The sequence below is a fragment of the Hippoglossus hippoglossus genome, chromosome 5, assembly GCF_009819705.1.
Source record: "Hippoglossus hippoglossus isolate fHipHip1 chromosome 5, fHipHip1.pri, whole genome shotgun sequence".
Lineage (NCBI taxonomy): Eukaryota > Metazoa > Chordata > Actinopteri > Pleuronectiformes > Pleuronectidae > Hippoglossus > Hippoglossus hippoglossus.
In genome coordinates, this window is record NC_047155.1 from 3,887,822 (window position 1) to 3,904,527 (window position 16,706).

The 16,706-nt window shown below is 43.4% G+C and overlaps 1 protein-coding gene across 1 annotated transcript; it reads left to right on the forward strand.

The window, feature by feature from the left end:
* Window positions 1–8,462: 8,462 nt before the first annotated feature.
* On the forward strand, window positions 8,463–10,113 carry LOC117761155 (translation machinery-associated protein 7-like; the record flags this gene model as incomplete). The annotated part of the gene is made up of 3 exons (XM_034584816.1): window positions 8,463–8,531; window positions 8,836–8,920; window positions 9,599–10,113. Coding segments are annotated over 3 exons (189 nt in total), but the record flags the coding sequence as incomplete, so codon positions are not given.
* Between the last annotated feature and the right edge of the window lie 6,593 nt (window positions 10,114–16,706).

Below are 16,706 nucleotides of genomic sequence, written 5' to 3' on the forward strand. Positions count from 1 at the left end.
ATAACATGGAAGATAAATATGAAATCAGACCATGTTGGACTAAAAACGAGTCCTGATTCAGTAAAAATAGATTATTTTGGACCCGGGTCTCTCTCCTGCAGATCAGTTTAGGAAATCCAGAACTAAACCCAATGTTTTAAAAAGTAGCTGAATATTTAAAATGTCACAAATTAATTAATTAATGGATTCATGTTATGTATGAAGAGGAATTATGTTAAATTAGAATAGAGGAGATAAATTGGTTTAAATGCTGTTTTATAGATATGAGATCTACAAAAGTCAGTCAGTGAACTGACCTCAGAGTCTCCAGTCGACAGGTTGGACTCTGTAGAAAGCAACACAGCTCCTTCACTCCTGAGTCCTGCAGGTCGTTGTCACTCAGATCCAGTTCTCTCAGATGAGAGGGGTTTGACCTCAGAGCTGAAGCCAGAGAAGAACAGCTGATCTCTGACAGTCTGCAGCTCTTCAACCTATATAAAGAATAAAACTTAACTGTAAATTAAACTGAGTTAATGTTTGAAAATAACAAACAAACATTCATGTCACACAGACAAATAACATGGAAGATAAATATGAAATCAGACATGTTGGACTAAAACCGAGTCCTGATTCAGTAAAAATATATTATTTGGACCAGGTCTCTGTCCTGAAGATTGGTTGAGGAAATCCAGAAACTAATCTCAATGTTTTAACAGCTGAATATTTAAGATGTCACAAATTAATTAATGAATGGATTCATGTTATGTATGAAGAGGAATTATGTTAAATTAGAAATAAAGGAGATACATTGTTGATAAATGCTGTTTTATAGTTATGAGATCTACAAAAGTCAGTCAGTGAACTGACCTCAGAGACTCCAATCGACAGGTTGGACTCTGTAGAAAACCACACAGCTCCTTCACTCCTGAGTCCTGCAGGACGTTTAGACTCAGATCCAGTTCTCTCAGATGAGAGGGGTTTGACCTCAGAGCTGAAGCCAGAGAAGAACAGCTGATCTCTGACAGACTGCAGTAATCCAACCTGAATAAAGAAATCTGAATATTTGAATGTGTCCTCCTGTTGTTGTGGATCGTCATCATGTCAACACAGACTCTCAACATGCTGCTGACCTCAGTCCAGTCTGTGACCTGAAGATAAATATCAGATCAGACATGTTGGACCATTGTTTCATTCATCACCTTCTTCTCTGTGTGTTTGGTCACTGAGCAGGTTTGTGTAATTAAACACTGTTTAAAGTAGGGATGGCTCCTGACAGTCACTTCCTGTTTGTTTCTATACTTATCAACTGTCAACGTGTTTCAATAAGAATGTGTCTTATTCTGAAAACCTGAGGAGGACGAGTGCTCGGCCTCAGTCCACATGTTATTTACTGACACTTTCTTAGTGATCAGGAGCAGGTGAGTGCAGGTGAATGGAGTTGGGCTGATGAGGAGATGTGACTGACAGGCTGGGTGAGTGACAGATGACTGAGGGACAGTGAGCAGAGCAGAACTGTGACAATTCAAATAAATAATGACCGAATAAGAAAGAAAGTTGGAAAAGTGAACAAGGATTTAAGGACCTCAGAGTCTCCAGTCGACAGTTTGGACTCTCCAGTCCAGAACACAGTGGCTTCACTCCTGAATCCCACAGGTAGTTTCGTCTCAGATCCAGTTCTCTCAGATGTGAGGGGTCTGACTTCAGAGCTGAGGCCACGACTTCCCAGTGAGTCTGTGAGAGTTCACAACCATCGAGTCTGTAATTAAAGAAAATATCAAATCTGTTAGAATTAGGGGGACTCACACTGCACTGGTTGGCGTTGGTGTACAAACACAGGGTGGTAATTCTAGTTTGACAAGAAAGAAGAATAAACAATATTTCCTGCTTCTTCAGTTTAAAGGGGACATAGCATGCCCATGTTACCACAAGTTGATATGGTTCCTTGGGGTCTTAATGAAATGTCTGTAACATACTTTGGTCAAAATACCACAAGGATCATTTCAAACAGCACCCTTTTTACCCTGTATAAAACAGCCCTCCACAGAGTGACCTGTTTTGAGTGCCTGTTCCTTTAAATGCTAATGAGCCAGCTCCCCCCTCCCCCTCTCCCCCCATGATTTTAAACGATATAAATTACATATTTTATATGATATAAATTATCAAATATGCATCCCATACTTTGTATTCCCCTTCTGTTGTCCTGGAGTTTTAATTTTCCCAATCACATAATAAATGTCCCCCTCTGCCCATCCAATACAAGCACACAAGCAGACAGACAGAGAGAGAAAGAGAGGTGGGGGGGGGGGGCTATGAAGACCATCATTTACCCCCGAACCCCGAATTCAACGGGTACAACAACAAGCGTAGAAAGCAGAATCGCGGGGCTGACCTTATATATACAGTCTATGGGGCTGACCAGCGGAGAAATGCACGTCCCGTGTGACCAGCCAGGCGGCTGCTCGCTTGAGAACGGCGCTGCGCTGCACTTCCGCGTCCGGTGTAAACCCGGCGTAACGAGGGGGGGGCTCTGTGTGTTTGTGTTTGTGGGTGAGGTGGGGGGTGGGCCAAGGCCATGTAGGGAGACTTCCAGTTCCTTGTTACGACACAAAACCCAGGAAGCTCAATCGAGCGCTCAAGCATGACGTTTTCTGACCTTAGAGGAACCATAACAAAACGCGCGAGTGTTTTTTTTCCCAGAGTTTTTGGGTTGGTAGACATGAGCCAGATACCCACATAACGGGTAGAAGCACTAAAGTGGAATTTGCATGATATGTCCCCTTTAAAGGAACAGTCAGTGATTCTAATCCAAAACACTTATTCTGTGATTGTCGCCTCACATTGTGCTAGCTGTTTGCTCATATATACAGTATATACAATAATCTCCCTTGCACCCCACATGGTCGTATGTCTGAACCCTCAAACTCCAGCACAGTGATCACATCTGATCTTGTTCTTCTGTATGTACATGAGAACAATGAGAATGTATATGTATACATAATAATAACTTTATTACACACACACACACGCACGCACGCACGCACCACACACACACACACACACACACACACACACACACACACACACCACACACACACACACACACACACACACACCACGAACAGTGTTGACCACTGCAACACCATGCTGCCGAAAACAATGAGAATCATTTAACACTGAGTGTATTTGAAGAACGACTCATCTACACTGATTGAACATGTTATTGATCATGTCTGTACTCACAGAGCCTTCCTGCAGTTCCTCACAGCTGGGATCAGTCTCAGTCGACCCTGGTCTAATGTGTTGAACTTCTTCAGGTCCAACTCATCCAGAACCTCCTCTGACATCTGCAGCATGTAGGCCAGAGCTGAGCAGTGGATCTCAGAGAGTTTCTCCTTTGATTTGTTCTCTGACATCAGGAACTGTTGCATCTGCTGATGAACTGAGTGGTCGTTCGTCTCAGTCAGACAGTGGAAGATGTTGATGCTTCTGTCAGGAGAAATGTCACCACTCTTCATCTTCTTCAGGTTGTTGATGACTCTCTGGATGATCTCTGGATTGTTCTCTGTCTGACCCAGCAGGCCTCCTAAGACTCTCTGGTTGGACTCCAGACTGAGGCCGTGAAGGAAGCGAACAAACAGGTCCAGATGACCATTTGTACTGGTGAGGGATTTCTCCATGGTTCTCTTCAGGAGGTCATCCAGGGAGAAGGTACTGTCTGTGTTCCTATATGTTCCCAAGAAGTTGTTGAGTTCTTTTCTGTTCCTCTTGGTGTAACAGTGGAACATGTAGACTGCAGCCAGAAACTCCTGAACGCTCAGATGAACAAAGCAGTAGACTGATTTCTGGAAGATCACACACTCTCTTCTGAAGATCTCAGCACAAACTCCTGAGTACACCGAGGCCTCTGGGACATTAAGACCACACCACTCCAGGTCTTCTTGGTAGAACATGATGTTTCCTTCCTCCAGATGTTTAAACGCCAGCCTCCCAGCTTCAGGAGAACGTCCCTGTCAGCCTCCGTCAGCTGCTGTGGAGTCGTCTCATGTCCCTCACCGTACTTGTTGTTCTTCCTCTTTGTCTGAACCAGCAGGAAGTATGAGTACAGGTCAGTCAGGGTCTTGGGCAGCTCTCCTCTCTGGTCTGTGGTCAACATGTGCTCCAGAACTGTAGCACTGATCCAGCAGAAGACTGGGATTTGACACATGATGTGGAGGCTCCTGGACGTCTTGATGTGTGAGATGATTCTGCTGCACAGCTCTTCATCACTGAATCTCCTCCTGAAGTACTCCTCCTTCTGGGCGTCAGTGAAGCCTCGTACGTCTGTGACCCTGTCAACACATGTAGGAGGGATCTGATTGGCCGCCGCAGGTCTGGAGGTTATCCAGACGAGAGCCGAGGGAAGCAGATTCCCCTGGATGAGGTTTGTCAGCAGCACGTTGACTGATGACCTCTGTGTGACTGACACAACCTTCCTGTCGTTGAAGTCCAGAGAAAGTCTGCTTTCATCCAGGCCGTCAAAGATGAACAAAGGTTTACAGACAGCGAGCGTCTCTGCCGTGAGCTTCTCTAACGTTGGATGGAAAACACGGAGCAGCGTGAGAAGACTGTGCTGCTGGTCTTTCACCAGGTTCAGCTCCCTGAATGAAAGCACAGTCAGCAGACGCACATCTTGGTTTTCTAAACCCTCTGCCCAGTCCAGAGTGAACTTCTGCACCGAGAAGGTTTTTCCAACGCCAGCGACGCCGTTTGTCAGGACGACTCTGATGCTGCTCTGCTGGTCAGTTGAGGCTTTAAAGATGTCGTGGCACTTGATGGGAGTGTCGTGGAGGCTCTTCCTCTTGGAAGCCGTCTCAAGCTGCCTCACCTCATGTTGAGTATTAACCTCTTCACTCTGTCCCTCTGTGATGTAGAGCTCATTGTAGATCCTGTTGAGGAGGGTTCTACTTCCTGTTTCATCAGTTCCTTCAGTCACATGTTCACATCTCCTCCTCAGACTGACCTTATGTTCATCTAAAACCTCCTGCAGACCACGATCTGCTGAAAGACAAGAAACAATGTCAGAGACAGAGAATCTGAGAATCTGCTGATTGTTTTCATCAGATACAGAAAAACTACAGAAAATAAAAGCTTTTTAACTCTGTGGTTTTATAACGATGTTAAATGTTGATGCTGTATGAAGGAACAAATAAAACAACATGTGCTGATGTCAGAAGTGAAGACATCAGCAGACACATGTACAGTGCTGCTCTGACCGGCTGTCTGAGCTCCAGCTCCTGTTCGGGATCTTTTTCCACACTGGGGACAGGAGGAGTCTCCTGAAGAACCAGACTGGTCCCAGTATGAGGTGATGCACTGTCTGCAGAACCAGTGTCCACAGCTGGTGGAGACTGGATCCTTCAGGACGTCCTGACACGAAGCACAGCAGGACGACTGCTCCTCCTCAGAAACATGCCTCCTCTTCCTCTCTCTGTGAAGACATTTCCTGGTAACTCACATGTCACAGTCACAGGTTGTCATTACTTCTGTCAAGGAGGTTTTGTTTTCACCCAGTATGTTTCTGTGTTGGTTGGTTCGTTAGTGGGATTATGAAAAACTACAGATTACCAGTAAACTTGGAATTTGGTGCAGATCCAAATAAAAATGAGTATGTAGTGAATTCCAAAGTGGTTTCATAAGGAGCGTGTTGGTTCTTGGTGGAGGTCTGAGCTCTTTGAGTGATTCTGAGAGATCAGTCACCAACTTCAATGAAGCTGTGTCCTAATGCAGGGGCCACACTAGAGGAAACTAAATCCTCTTCAGAGCAGTTCACAGTAGAAACAGTCTCTTACTTTGTGTGTGAGGGTCCAGGTTCAGGACTGAAGTTTGGATGAAGTCCCATGGACCGGTCACTCTTCAGAGACACACAGCTGATCACTGGAGACTCTGCTCTGTCCTCCTCTTCCTCCTCATAACCACTCATCTTCAGTCTGAGAGGAAAAACACTGACACTGACTGTGAGCTGAAACACACACAATGAAGCCAGGTACGTAAATTCAGTGTTTCTTCAAATATAGTACAGTAAAATAATATGAATGAATAATATAAATGTTGCTGAACACTCACCAGCCTCAGACTTCACGTCTCCTCCGTCTGCTCCTTGTAGTTCGAACTAAGTCTGAACACTTTCACTTTCACTGGCTGCTCCTCCGCTCTGCAGTTACTGGAAATCACATGACTCTGTGTGTGTGTGTGTGTGTGTGTGTGTGTGTGTGTGTGTGTGTGTGTGTGTGTGTGTGTGTGCGTGTGCGTGTGCCTGTACGTGCGTGTGTGTGTGTGTTTTAACATTAAAGTCATATATTTACATCCAATATGAAGATAAACCCATCACCATGTTGATGTGTTCAGGTATGGTTGCCGTAGCAGTGTCGTGTAGGAGGGAACGTGGACAATCTGTCTTTGACAAACAGGACAAGTAGCTGAGCCTCCGCTCGCAGTCCCTCGACTTGTCCCCCGACTTGTCCCTCGGGAGCCCGGGGCGGCTGGGTGACTGCCCGGAGGGGGCATCGTGCTATCTTTAAAAAGCCCACGATTAAAGAGCCACCAGCTCACGGTTCAAACAGATTCTCTCTGCTCAACGGCTGCGTCATTGAGAAGCAAACTCTGGTTATTCCGCTGGTTAAATACAGTCAGGTCGTAATTCACGTCGGCAGCAACGACTTCCGGCTTCGTATGTCGGAGCTCACTGAAGTTAATGTGGAGTCCGTGTGTGCTTTTGCAAAAACGATGTCGGACTCTGTAGTTTCCTCTGGACCTCTTCCGAACACGACCGGTGATGTTTAGCCGCATGTTGTCTTTTACCCGCTGTCTGTCCAGGTGCTGTCCTGTGAACGGTTCCGGGCTTTGTAGACAACTGGCAAACTCTTTGGAGGAAACCTGGTCTTGTTGGGAGAGACGCGTTCCTCCCACTTGGGATGGAGCAGCTCTCTTATCTAGGAATATTACTCAGTGTATAAAATGACGACCCAGAGTTGGGACCAGGACGCAGAGCTGCAGTGCTACACACTTCTCTGCGCTCCCTCTGGACCAGTCACACAACCACAACCCCATAGAGACTGTGTCTGTCCCCCGTCCCATTACATTATTTAAATCAACAATAACAGAGGGAGAATTCCACACAAAAAAAACTAATACAAATTAACACAACCTCTGCAACAACACAACAAACAAAGACTTTTAAATGTGGACTTTTAAACATAAGATCACTGTCATCGAAGGCTATTTTAGTAAATGAACCAGTCTCAGATCACAACATTGATTTATTGTCCCTCACTGAGACCTGGCTCCATCCTGATGAATATGTCAGCCTAAATGAATCTACTCCCCCCCCCCCAGTCATGTAAATACACACGTTCCCTGACACTTTGGCCGAGGAGGTGGAGTTGCTGCTGTTTTTAACTCAAGTCTATCAATTAATCCTAAACCTGAACTAAGCTACAACTCATTTGAAAGTCTTGTTCTTAGTCTTCCACACCAATCCAAGAAATACCAACAGCCAATCATATTTGCTGTAGTTTAACGAGCTCCGGGGGCTTATTCTGAATTTTTAACGGAATTCCCAGTTTTTATCAAACTTTAAAACAAATAAAATTATTATTATCGGTGACTTTAATATTCATGTTGACATAATAATGATGCCTTAGCGTAGCATTTATTTCAGTACTAGACTCAATTGGTTTCAGTCAGTGTGTACACCTACCTACTCATTGTTGTAACCACACACTTGACCTATAGTACTTCCACATAATCCTATCAGACCATAATTTAATAACCTTCAATTTCTCATTATCCCGTATTATCCTTCGATTTAACCAACGAATTCTTTAAAAACCCAAATTCCACTGAGATTGACCATCTTGTCGATAGCTCAGTAAAGTCATTACGATTTACATTAGACTCCACAGCACCTCTAAAGAAGAAGCATGTAGAACATAGTAAATTTGCTCCCTGGTATAATTCCAACACACATGAATTAAAACAAGCGTCAAGAAAACTAGAAAGGAAGTGGCGCTCCAACAACTGTGCTGAAAATCACTTAGCCTGGGAAAATAGCGTTAAAGTTAATAAGAAGGCTCCACAAAGCAAGAGCTGCCTACTAATCCACATTAATAGAAGAAAATAAAAACAACCCCAGGTTTCTCTTCAGCTCTGTAGCTGACAGAGAGTCACACCTCCACCCAACCCAGTATCCCTCCATCCCTGAATAACAATATCTTAGATAAATGGCTTAGATAAATTAGCCAATCAAAATCGATGTCATTTTTTTTAGCAGCTTGAGTTACCGACAGCTATAATAACCGTATGTTCTAATAAACTGACATGATCTCATCGATGTGCACCAATGACGTCGAACGATAACGTGCTCTCGATGTGCATGGCATTGGAAGTCCACGCCTTCAGTGTTTTTAAGATGTTGTTATTTCCAGATTGTGCGCTAACATTCACTCATTGTGTCCTCAGGAGGCAAGAAGAAACCACTGAAGGCCCCAAAGAAACAGTCCAAGGAAATGGACGAAGTGAGTTTTCCTCTCGGGCTAAACTGTCGCTCCATGACGATTGTACATGATGAATAATATACACAGTACTTGTATTGTTTACAATTTGCCAGGAACGATTATAGAAAGCCCCCACTTGTTCACAAAGCTCCGTCTAGTGTCCGTTGGATATGTGTTTCAGGAAGATGATGATGAAGCTGTTTTTGTGTATTTTTTTTATTATTAACTAATGGTTAAAAACTGACTGTTAGTTGTAACCCAGATATAAGAGCGACATGGGACAGGCGTGAAGTCAGAGGATTGTAAGCTTGCGTTGTGTCTGCAGGAGGATGTCGCCTACAAGCAGAAGCAGAAGGAAGACCAGAAGGCTTTGGATGCACTGAAGGTCAAAGCTGCAAAAGGAAATTTAGGTAAGAGCTAGTTAGTTAGAGGTAGATGAGAAACGGTGTCATTATAGCTCCTTTAAGTTGTTTGCATGAACACACAGTGGAGAGAAGAACCATAACAACCTGATCTAAACATATGATCTGAACACGTGTCACATGGTCATTTATACGTGGTATCAGGCACACAAACAAATTGGAAGCAACCCACCCTCATAAAACAAAACTTCCAAATGATCATGATATAATTATCAATATTGTCTTAATCAATCATGTTAGTTTATTCTCAACACGGTGCTGTGGTTGACTCATAAACCAGCTCCTGATTTCCCTTGTTGGAGCAGCACTGCAGAACTAGAGGGTAGAGATGCTTCCTGATGTATTGAAAGTGTCTCAGTCTGATATGTGTAGTTTCTTTTTTTAAATTTTCTTTCAATGTGACTTTGCTGAAGCAAGAACAAGAGAGTTGTAAATTGTATAAATACTCATGGTCTGGACTGTAATGTGAATGTTTTGATTATTTAAACCTCACATGTAATGGATCATATGAACTCCCAGGAAGTTCAAATTCCATGTATAGTCTTTGTCTTTTAGACACACGAACACATTCATTCACCTATTTGATATTAAAACATGGCTCTACTTGACCACAGGAATAACTGGTCAGATTGGAGGTTTTGTTAACTTTCCCTTTTTCCCCTCCAGGTGGCAGCGGAATCAAGAAATCGGGCAAGAAGTAAAATCTGAATGTGACGGTGATGTTCATTTCCCCCCCCGGCCTCGCTTCCTGTGTCTGCGGCGTTTGAATGCTTGCTGAAAGACTCTGTTCTCTGTTAAACATGAACCCTGTCAAACTCAAAACTGGCCTTGGTGTTAAGCTGCTCCAGTGGAAATGTGTAGAAAAAGAGTCTCATAATTTTGCGGATATCGGGGACGGGAATATCTGTTGCCAATCTGGCCTGGTACACGCATCATGACACCCTACTATCGTGAAATTAGATGTTCCACACTGTGATATTTGTTGTTGAAAACACTTCCCTCAGTCATACACACTGACCCAAAACCTGCAAATGCAGTTTAGAAGTGGACATCTTAACAAATTCTGATCTCCGCTGTATCTTGTTTTGTCTCCAAGTTAAACTCAAATCACCCTCTTATTTCTTCAGTTGTTTTGTTTTGTTTTTTTAACAGGGAGATACCAATAAAGTTTTTGTAATTACTTCTTGTTTTTTAAGTTCTTTTGTCAGTTGTAAATAATTCTTCTCTAATCTCAACCATCACGATGTGAGTAAAGTAACAGCAGCAAGGACAGATTTCTGTTTAAACTGAAGTGATGATCTCATGAAATCAATAATTGGCAATCAAATAATTTTATTTTTTTCCATAAAGCAGTGACACGTTATGAGCTAGTACAACAGATTCTATTGACCACAATTTAATAACCTTGGATTTCTCATCAGAATATAGGCCATTAATAAAAAACTCATTTTCTAGATGTCTACCTGATAGTGCTGTAGCTAAATTTAAGGAAATAATTCCAATTACATTTAAACCCATATTATCCCTCGATATAACCAACGAATTCTTTAAGAACCCGAGCTCCACTGAGATTGACCATCTAGTCGATAGCTCAGTAAAGTCATTACGATTTACATTGGACTCCACAGCGCCTCTAAAGAAGCGTGTAGAACATAGTAAATTAGCTCCCTGGTATAATTCCAACACACATGAATTAAAACAAGCGTCAAGAAAACTAAAGGAAGTGGCGCTCCATCAACTGTGCTGAAAATCACCTAGCCTGGAAAAATAGTGTTAAAGTTAATAAGAAGGCTCCACAAAGCAAGAGCTGCCTACTAATCCACATTAATATAAGAAAATAAAAACAACCCCAGGTTTGTCTTCAGCTCTGTAGCTGACAGAGTCACACCTCCACCCAACCCAGTATCCCTCCATCCCTGAATAACAATATCTTTATGACCTTTAATGATAAAATTCTAACAATTATAAATAATATCAACCACCATCTGCCCCCAGTCGGCACTAATACACCATCAAGAATAGAAATCTCAGAAACAGCTGAGAATCTTATCAATTATTTAGACAACTTCTCTCTGATCAGAGTGTTTATATATTCTGCTTGTGTTGTGTCATTTCAATAAACACATTCCTCATGTGAATAAACACAATCGGGGCAAGAAGGTTGCTGGTTTGAATCCGGTTCAGATGGGGTCTTCCTGTGTGGAGTCTGCATGTTCTCCCCGTGTTTTAAACAGGTGCTCCGGCTTCATCTCACAAACACATGCAGATTAGGGGTTGTGTAGATTGGAGACTACACACAAGCTGCTGCTGCTTCAGCCTCTGGATCCTCAGGACACAGCTCAGCCTCCGTCCACACACACTGTCCTCTTCACACTCACCTTCACAAAGATCACAATCTGTTGAGAGAAGAAGACATCAGTGTTTCCAGAGACTCACTTCATCAGCTGTGAGTCAGTGATGCAGCACATCCAGTAGAAAGAGCAGCAGGGACTTCAGTCCTGTTCAGAGGTGGAGCAGCTTCCTCTCTGCTTCATGTTCACGTGTTGGAATGAACACGCTAAGAGCTAAGTGTGTTTCCTCTGCATGTCAAAGTGCAGAGTGGACACCTGAGAGGTGGATTTACTGCTGTTACAGGTGAAGACATGTTTCACTGTGTGTTGATGAACATCTGCTTCTGACAAACTGGACCAGATGAGACAGATGGACCTCAGCAGAGGTTCTGCTCTGTATAAAGAGCTCCTGGTTACCATGGTGATGATGAGAGGCTTCAGTCACACTGATCTCCGAGCTGTGACAAAGATCCACCTGATCAGTTCTTCACTGATGAAGTGAGAGAACAAACTGTCTCAGATCAGATGAAGACGACCCGTCTCTGTTCATCGTGTGAGGCTGTCAGCTGTGGTCCAGCTTCATTTCCTGTTCACATGAAAACAACTGTCGTCTTCACATCAACTCAATCAAATGATCCCAAGCAGCTTCTGGCTCTGTTGATTGGCCGACTGTTGTCTCTCTGTGTCTCTGTCCAATCCTGACGTCTGTCCTCATTCTCCTCTCACAGCTTCACTGAGGAAACACTGAGGCCTGAACTACGAAGCCACTTCAACATGTCCAGGAGATCTTTCTGAGATCCAGCTCAACTTAACCTGACAAACACAGTCAGGTTAAGTGGTCACATGACGCTGGTTATCAACTCGTTAAGTTAACTCAGGTTTTCCTCAACAAGATCTGAGCGTGCACATGAAAGGGGCGGGGTTTACTGCGTATGACCAATCACAGACATGGACAGTTTGACTGACAGCAGAGCCTCATATTTCACAACGAGGATCAAACTGTTCTATAATAAAAATCAGAGGAGAACAAACACATGATCCAGAATAAAAGAAACTCCGTCACAGCTGCTAAATGCAGGAAGAACAGCTGGTCAAACATCTGGGATTGTGTCAATGTGTAAGTTACAGCGCCCCCTGGTGGCATTTGATAAAAATATATTACATGACCACGACATAATAACGTGAGTGAACGAGATAAATAACTCGAGGCCACGAGATCTGAATCTGTTGTTTACTAACAAGACGAGTGGAAGAGAAGAAGATTCTTGATGAGAAACGTTTGAATCCCAGGATGTGGCACACACTGTCTCACTGACTCTGAGGACACACACTGTCTCACTGACTCTGAGGACACACACTGTCTCACTGTCTCTGAGGACACACACTGTCTCACTGACTCTGAGGACACACTGTCTCACTGACTGTGAGGACACACACTGTCTTGGAAACCTCTGACATCACTACTCAATAGAAACACATGGACCTATCTTCAGGAAGCTGACTGAGTGCATCTGGTGTTTTGGTGACAGGATGAGTCTGGAGAGATTGAGATGTTCTGGGTGAGTTAGAGATCAACTGAACCAACCAGACGTTGATTTAAACTTCCCTTATCCTTCCCTTTAAGGAGAGTGTGCACCACACAACAGTGTAGAGTCACTGTGGTCAGTGGGCGGAGCTTTTATACGGGTTGATCTCCAACTTAACCTGGAGCAGGTTAGCCGTTCATCAGAAGTTACCATGGTGATCTACCTCGTTAAGAAGTGGACGAGCTTCGTAGGACTGAAAAAACTAAACCTGAAGTTAACTGATAACCACAAATCCTGCTTGGTAGCACAGACCCTGGATCTGTACTGTGATACTGACTGTGTTTAGTAAAATACTGATGAAAGCAGCGTGGACTGACTCCAACCATCTACTGACCTCACAGTCTCCAGTCGACAGGTTGGACTCTGCTTTAGATCAAGCAGCTCCTTCACTCCTGAGTCCTGCAGGTCGTTTCCCCTCAGATCCAGTTTTCTCAGATGAGAGGGGTTTGACCTCAGAGCTGAAGCCAGAGAAGAACAGCTGATCTCTGACAGTCTGCAGTGATCCAACCTGGATAAAGAATAAAACTAACTGTAAATTAAACTGAGTTCATGTGTTGAAATAACATACAAATATCCATGTCAGCACAGACTCATAACATTGAAGATAAATATGAAATCAGACATGTTGGACTAAAAACGAGTCCTGATTCAGTAAAAATAGATTATTTGTTCCCGGTCTCTGTCCTGCAGATCAGTTTAGGAAATCCAGAACTAAACTCAGATGTGTTTTAACAAGTAGCTGAATATTTAAAATGTCACAAATTAATTAATGAATGGATTCAAGTTATGTATGAAGAGGAATTATGTTAAATTAGAATTAGAGGAGATAAATTGTGTTTAAATGCTGTTTTATAGATATGAGATCTACAAAAGTCAGTCAGTGAACTGACCTCAGAGTCTCCAGTCGACAGGTTGGACTCTGTAGAAAACCACACAGCTCCTTCACTCCTGAGTCCTGCAGGTCGTGTTATTCAGATCCAGTTCTCTCAGATGAGAGGGGTTTGACCTCAGAGCTGAAGCCAGAGAAGAACAGTGATCTCTGACAGACAGCAGCTCCTAAACCTGGATAAAGAAATATGAATATTTGAATGTGTCCTCCTGTTGTTGTGGATCGTCATCATGTCAACACAGTCTCTCAACATGCTGCTGACCTCAGTCCAGTCTGTGACCTGAAGATAAATATCAGATCAGACATGTTGGACCATTGTTTCATTTATCAGCTTCCTCTCTGTGTTTGGTCACTGAGCAGGTTTGTGTAATTAAACACTGTTTAAAGTATGGATGGCTCCTGACAGTCACTTCCTGTTTGTTTCTATACTTATCAACTGTCCAACATGTTTCAATAAGAATGTGTCTTATTTTGAAAACCTGAGGAGGACGAGTGCTCGGCCTCAGTCCACATGTTATTTACTGACACTTTCTTAGTGATCAGGAGCAGGTGAGTGCAGGTGAATGGAGTTGATGAGGTGGACGTGACTGACAGGCTGGGTGAGTGACAGATGACTGAGGGACAGTGAGCAGAGCAGAACTGAGACAATTCAAATAAATAATGACCGAATAAGAAAGAAAGTTGGAAAAGTGAACAAGGATTTAAGGACCTCAGAGTCTCCAGTTGACAGTTTGGACTCTCCAGTCCAGAACACAGCAGCTTCACTGCTGAATCCTGCAGCTCGTTGTCACTCAGATCCAGTTTTCTCAGATGAGAGGGGTCTGACTCAGAGCTGAGGCCAGAGAAGAACAGCTGATCTCTGACAGTCTGCAGCTCTTCAACCTGGATAAAGAAATATGAATATTAGAATGTGTCCTCCTGTTGTTGTGGATCGTCATCATGTCAACACAGACTCTCAACATGCTGCTGACCTCAGTCAGTCTGTGACCTGAAGATAAATATCAGATCAGACATGTTGGACCATTGTTCATTCATCACCTTCTCTGTGTGTTTGGTCACTGAGCAGGTTTGTGTAATTAAACACTGTTTAAAGTCGGGATGGCTCCTGACAGTCACTTCCTGTTTGTTTCTATACTTATCAACTGTCCAACGTGTTTCAATAAGAATGTGTCTTATTTTGAAAACCTGAGGAGGACGATGTGCTCGGCCTCAGTCCACATGTTATTTACTGACACTTTCTTAGTGATCAGGAGCAGGTGAGTGCAGGTGAATGGAGTTGATGAGGTGGACGTGACTGACAGGCTGGGTGAGTGACAGATGACTGAGGGACAGTGAGCAGAGCAGAACTGAGACAATTCAAATAAATAATGACCGAATAAGAAAGAAAGTTGGAAAAGTGAACAAGGATTTAAGGACCTCAGAGTCTCCAGTCGACAGTTTGGACTCTCCAGTCCAGAACACAGCAGCTTCACTCCTGACTCCTTCAGGTCGTTGAAACTCAGATCCAGTTCTCTCAGATGTGAGGGGTCTGACTTCAGAGCTGAGGCCACGACTTCACACTGAGTCTCTGAGAGTCCACATCCACGGAGTCTGTAATTAAAGAAAATATCAAATCTGTGAGAATTAAATCAGAGCCTCAAGAGAATCCTTTCAAATTTGGTACAATTCATTCAGACTAACAGAGGAACTCATTAGATTCAGGTGGTCAAAGGTCAATGGACAAGGTCACAAAACATGTTCATGGCCTCTTGAACATGATATCTCAAGTCTGTCTTTAGGGGATTTCTTCACATTTTGACTCAAAGATAAACTGATTAGATTTCAGTGGTCAAAGGTCAAAGGTTACAGTGACCTCATATTATTGTGAATGCAACATGTCAGGAACCTGGAGGGACGGACACTGCACTGGTTGGTGGTGGCGTACAAACGCAGGCTGGGAATTCTAGTTTGACAAGAAAGAAGAATAAACTATATTTCCTGCTTCTTCAGTTTAAAGGAACCGTCAGTGATTCTAATCCAAAACACTTATTCAGTGATCGTCTCCTCACACTGTGCTAGCTGTTTGCTCATATATATATATATATATATATATATATATATATATATATATATATATATATATATATATATATATATACACAGTATATACAATAATCTCCCTTGCACCCCACATGGTCGTATGTCTGAACCCTCAAACTCCAGCACAGTGATCACATTGGATTTCACTCTCCACATCTGATCTAGTTGTTCCCATATGTACATCTTTGGGTTTGAGGAGGAAGCTGGAGAACCCAGAGAAAACCCTGCAGACACAAGGAGAACCTCCTCCTCACAGAAAGGCTGCACTAACAGTGTTGACCACTGCAACACCATGCTGCCCAAAACAATGAGAATCATTTAACACTGTGTGTATTTGAAGGACGACTCATCTACACTGATTGAACATGTTATTGATCATGTCTGGACTCACAGAGCCTTCCTGCAGTTCCTCACAGCTGGGATCAGTCTCCGTCGACCCTGGTCTGATGTGTTGAACTTCTCCAGGTCCAACTCATCCAGAACCTCCTCTGACATCTGCAGCATGTAGGCCAGAGCTGAGCAGTGGATGACAGAGAGTTTCTCCTCTGATTTGTTCTCTGACGTCAGGAACTGTTGCATCTGCTGATGAACTGAGTGGTCGTTCATCTCAGTCAGACAGTGGAAGATGTTGATGCTTCTGTCAGGAGAAATGTTAACACTGTCCATCTCCTTCAGGTTGTTGATGACTCTCTGGATGATCTCTGGATTGTTCCCTGTCAGACCCAGGAGGCCTCCTAAGACTCTCTGGTTGGACTCCAGACTGAGGCCGTGAAGGAAGCGGACAAACAGGTCCAGATGACCATTTGTACTGGTGAGGGATTTCTCCATGGTTCTCTTCAGGAGGTCATCAAGGGAGACTTTACTCCATGTGTTCCTATATGTTCCCAAGA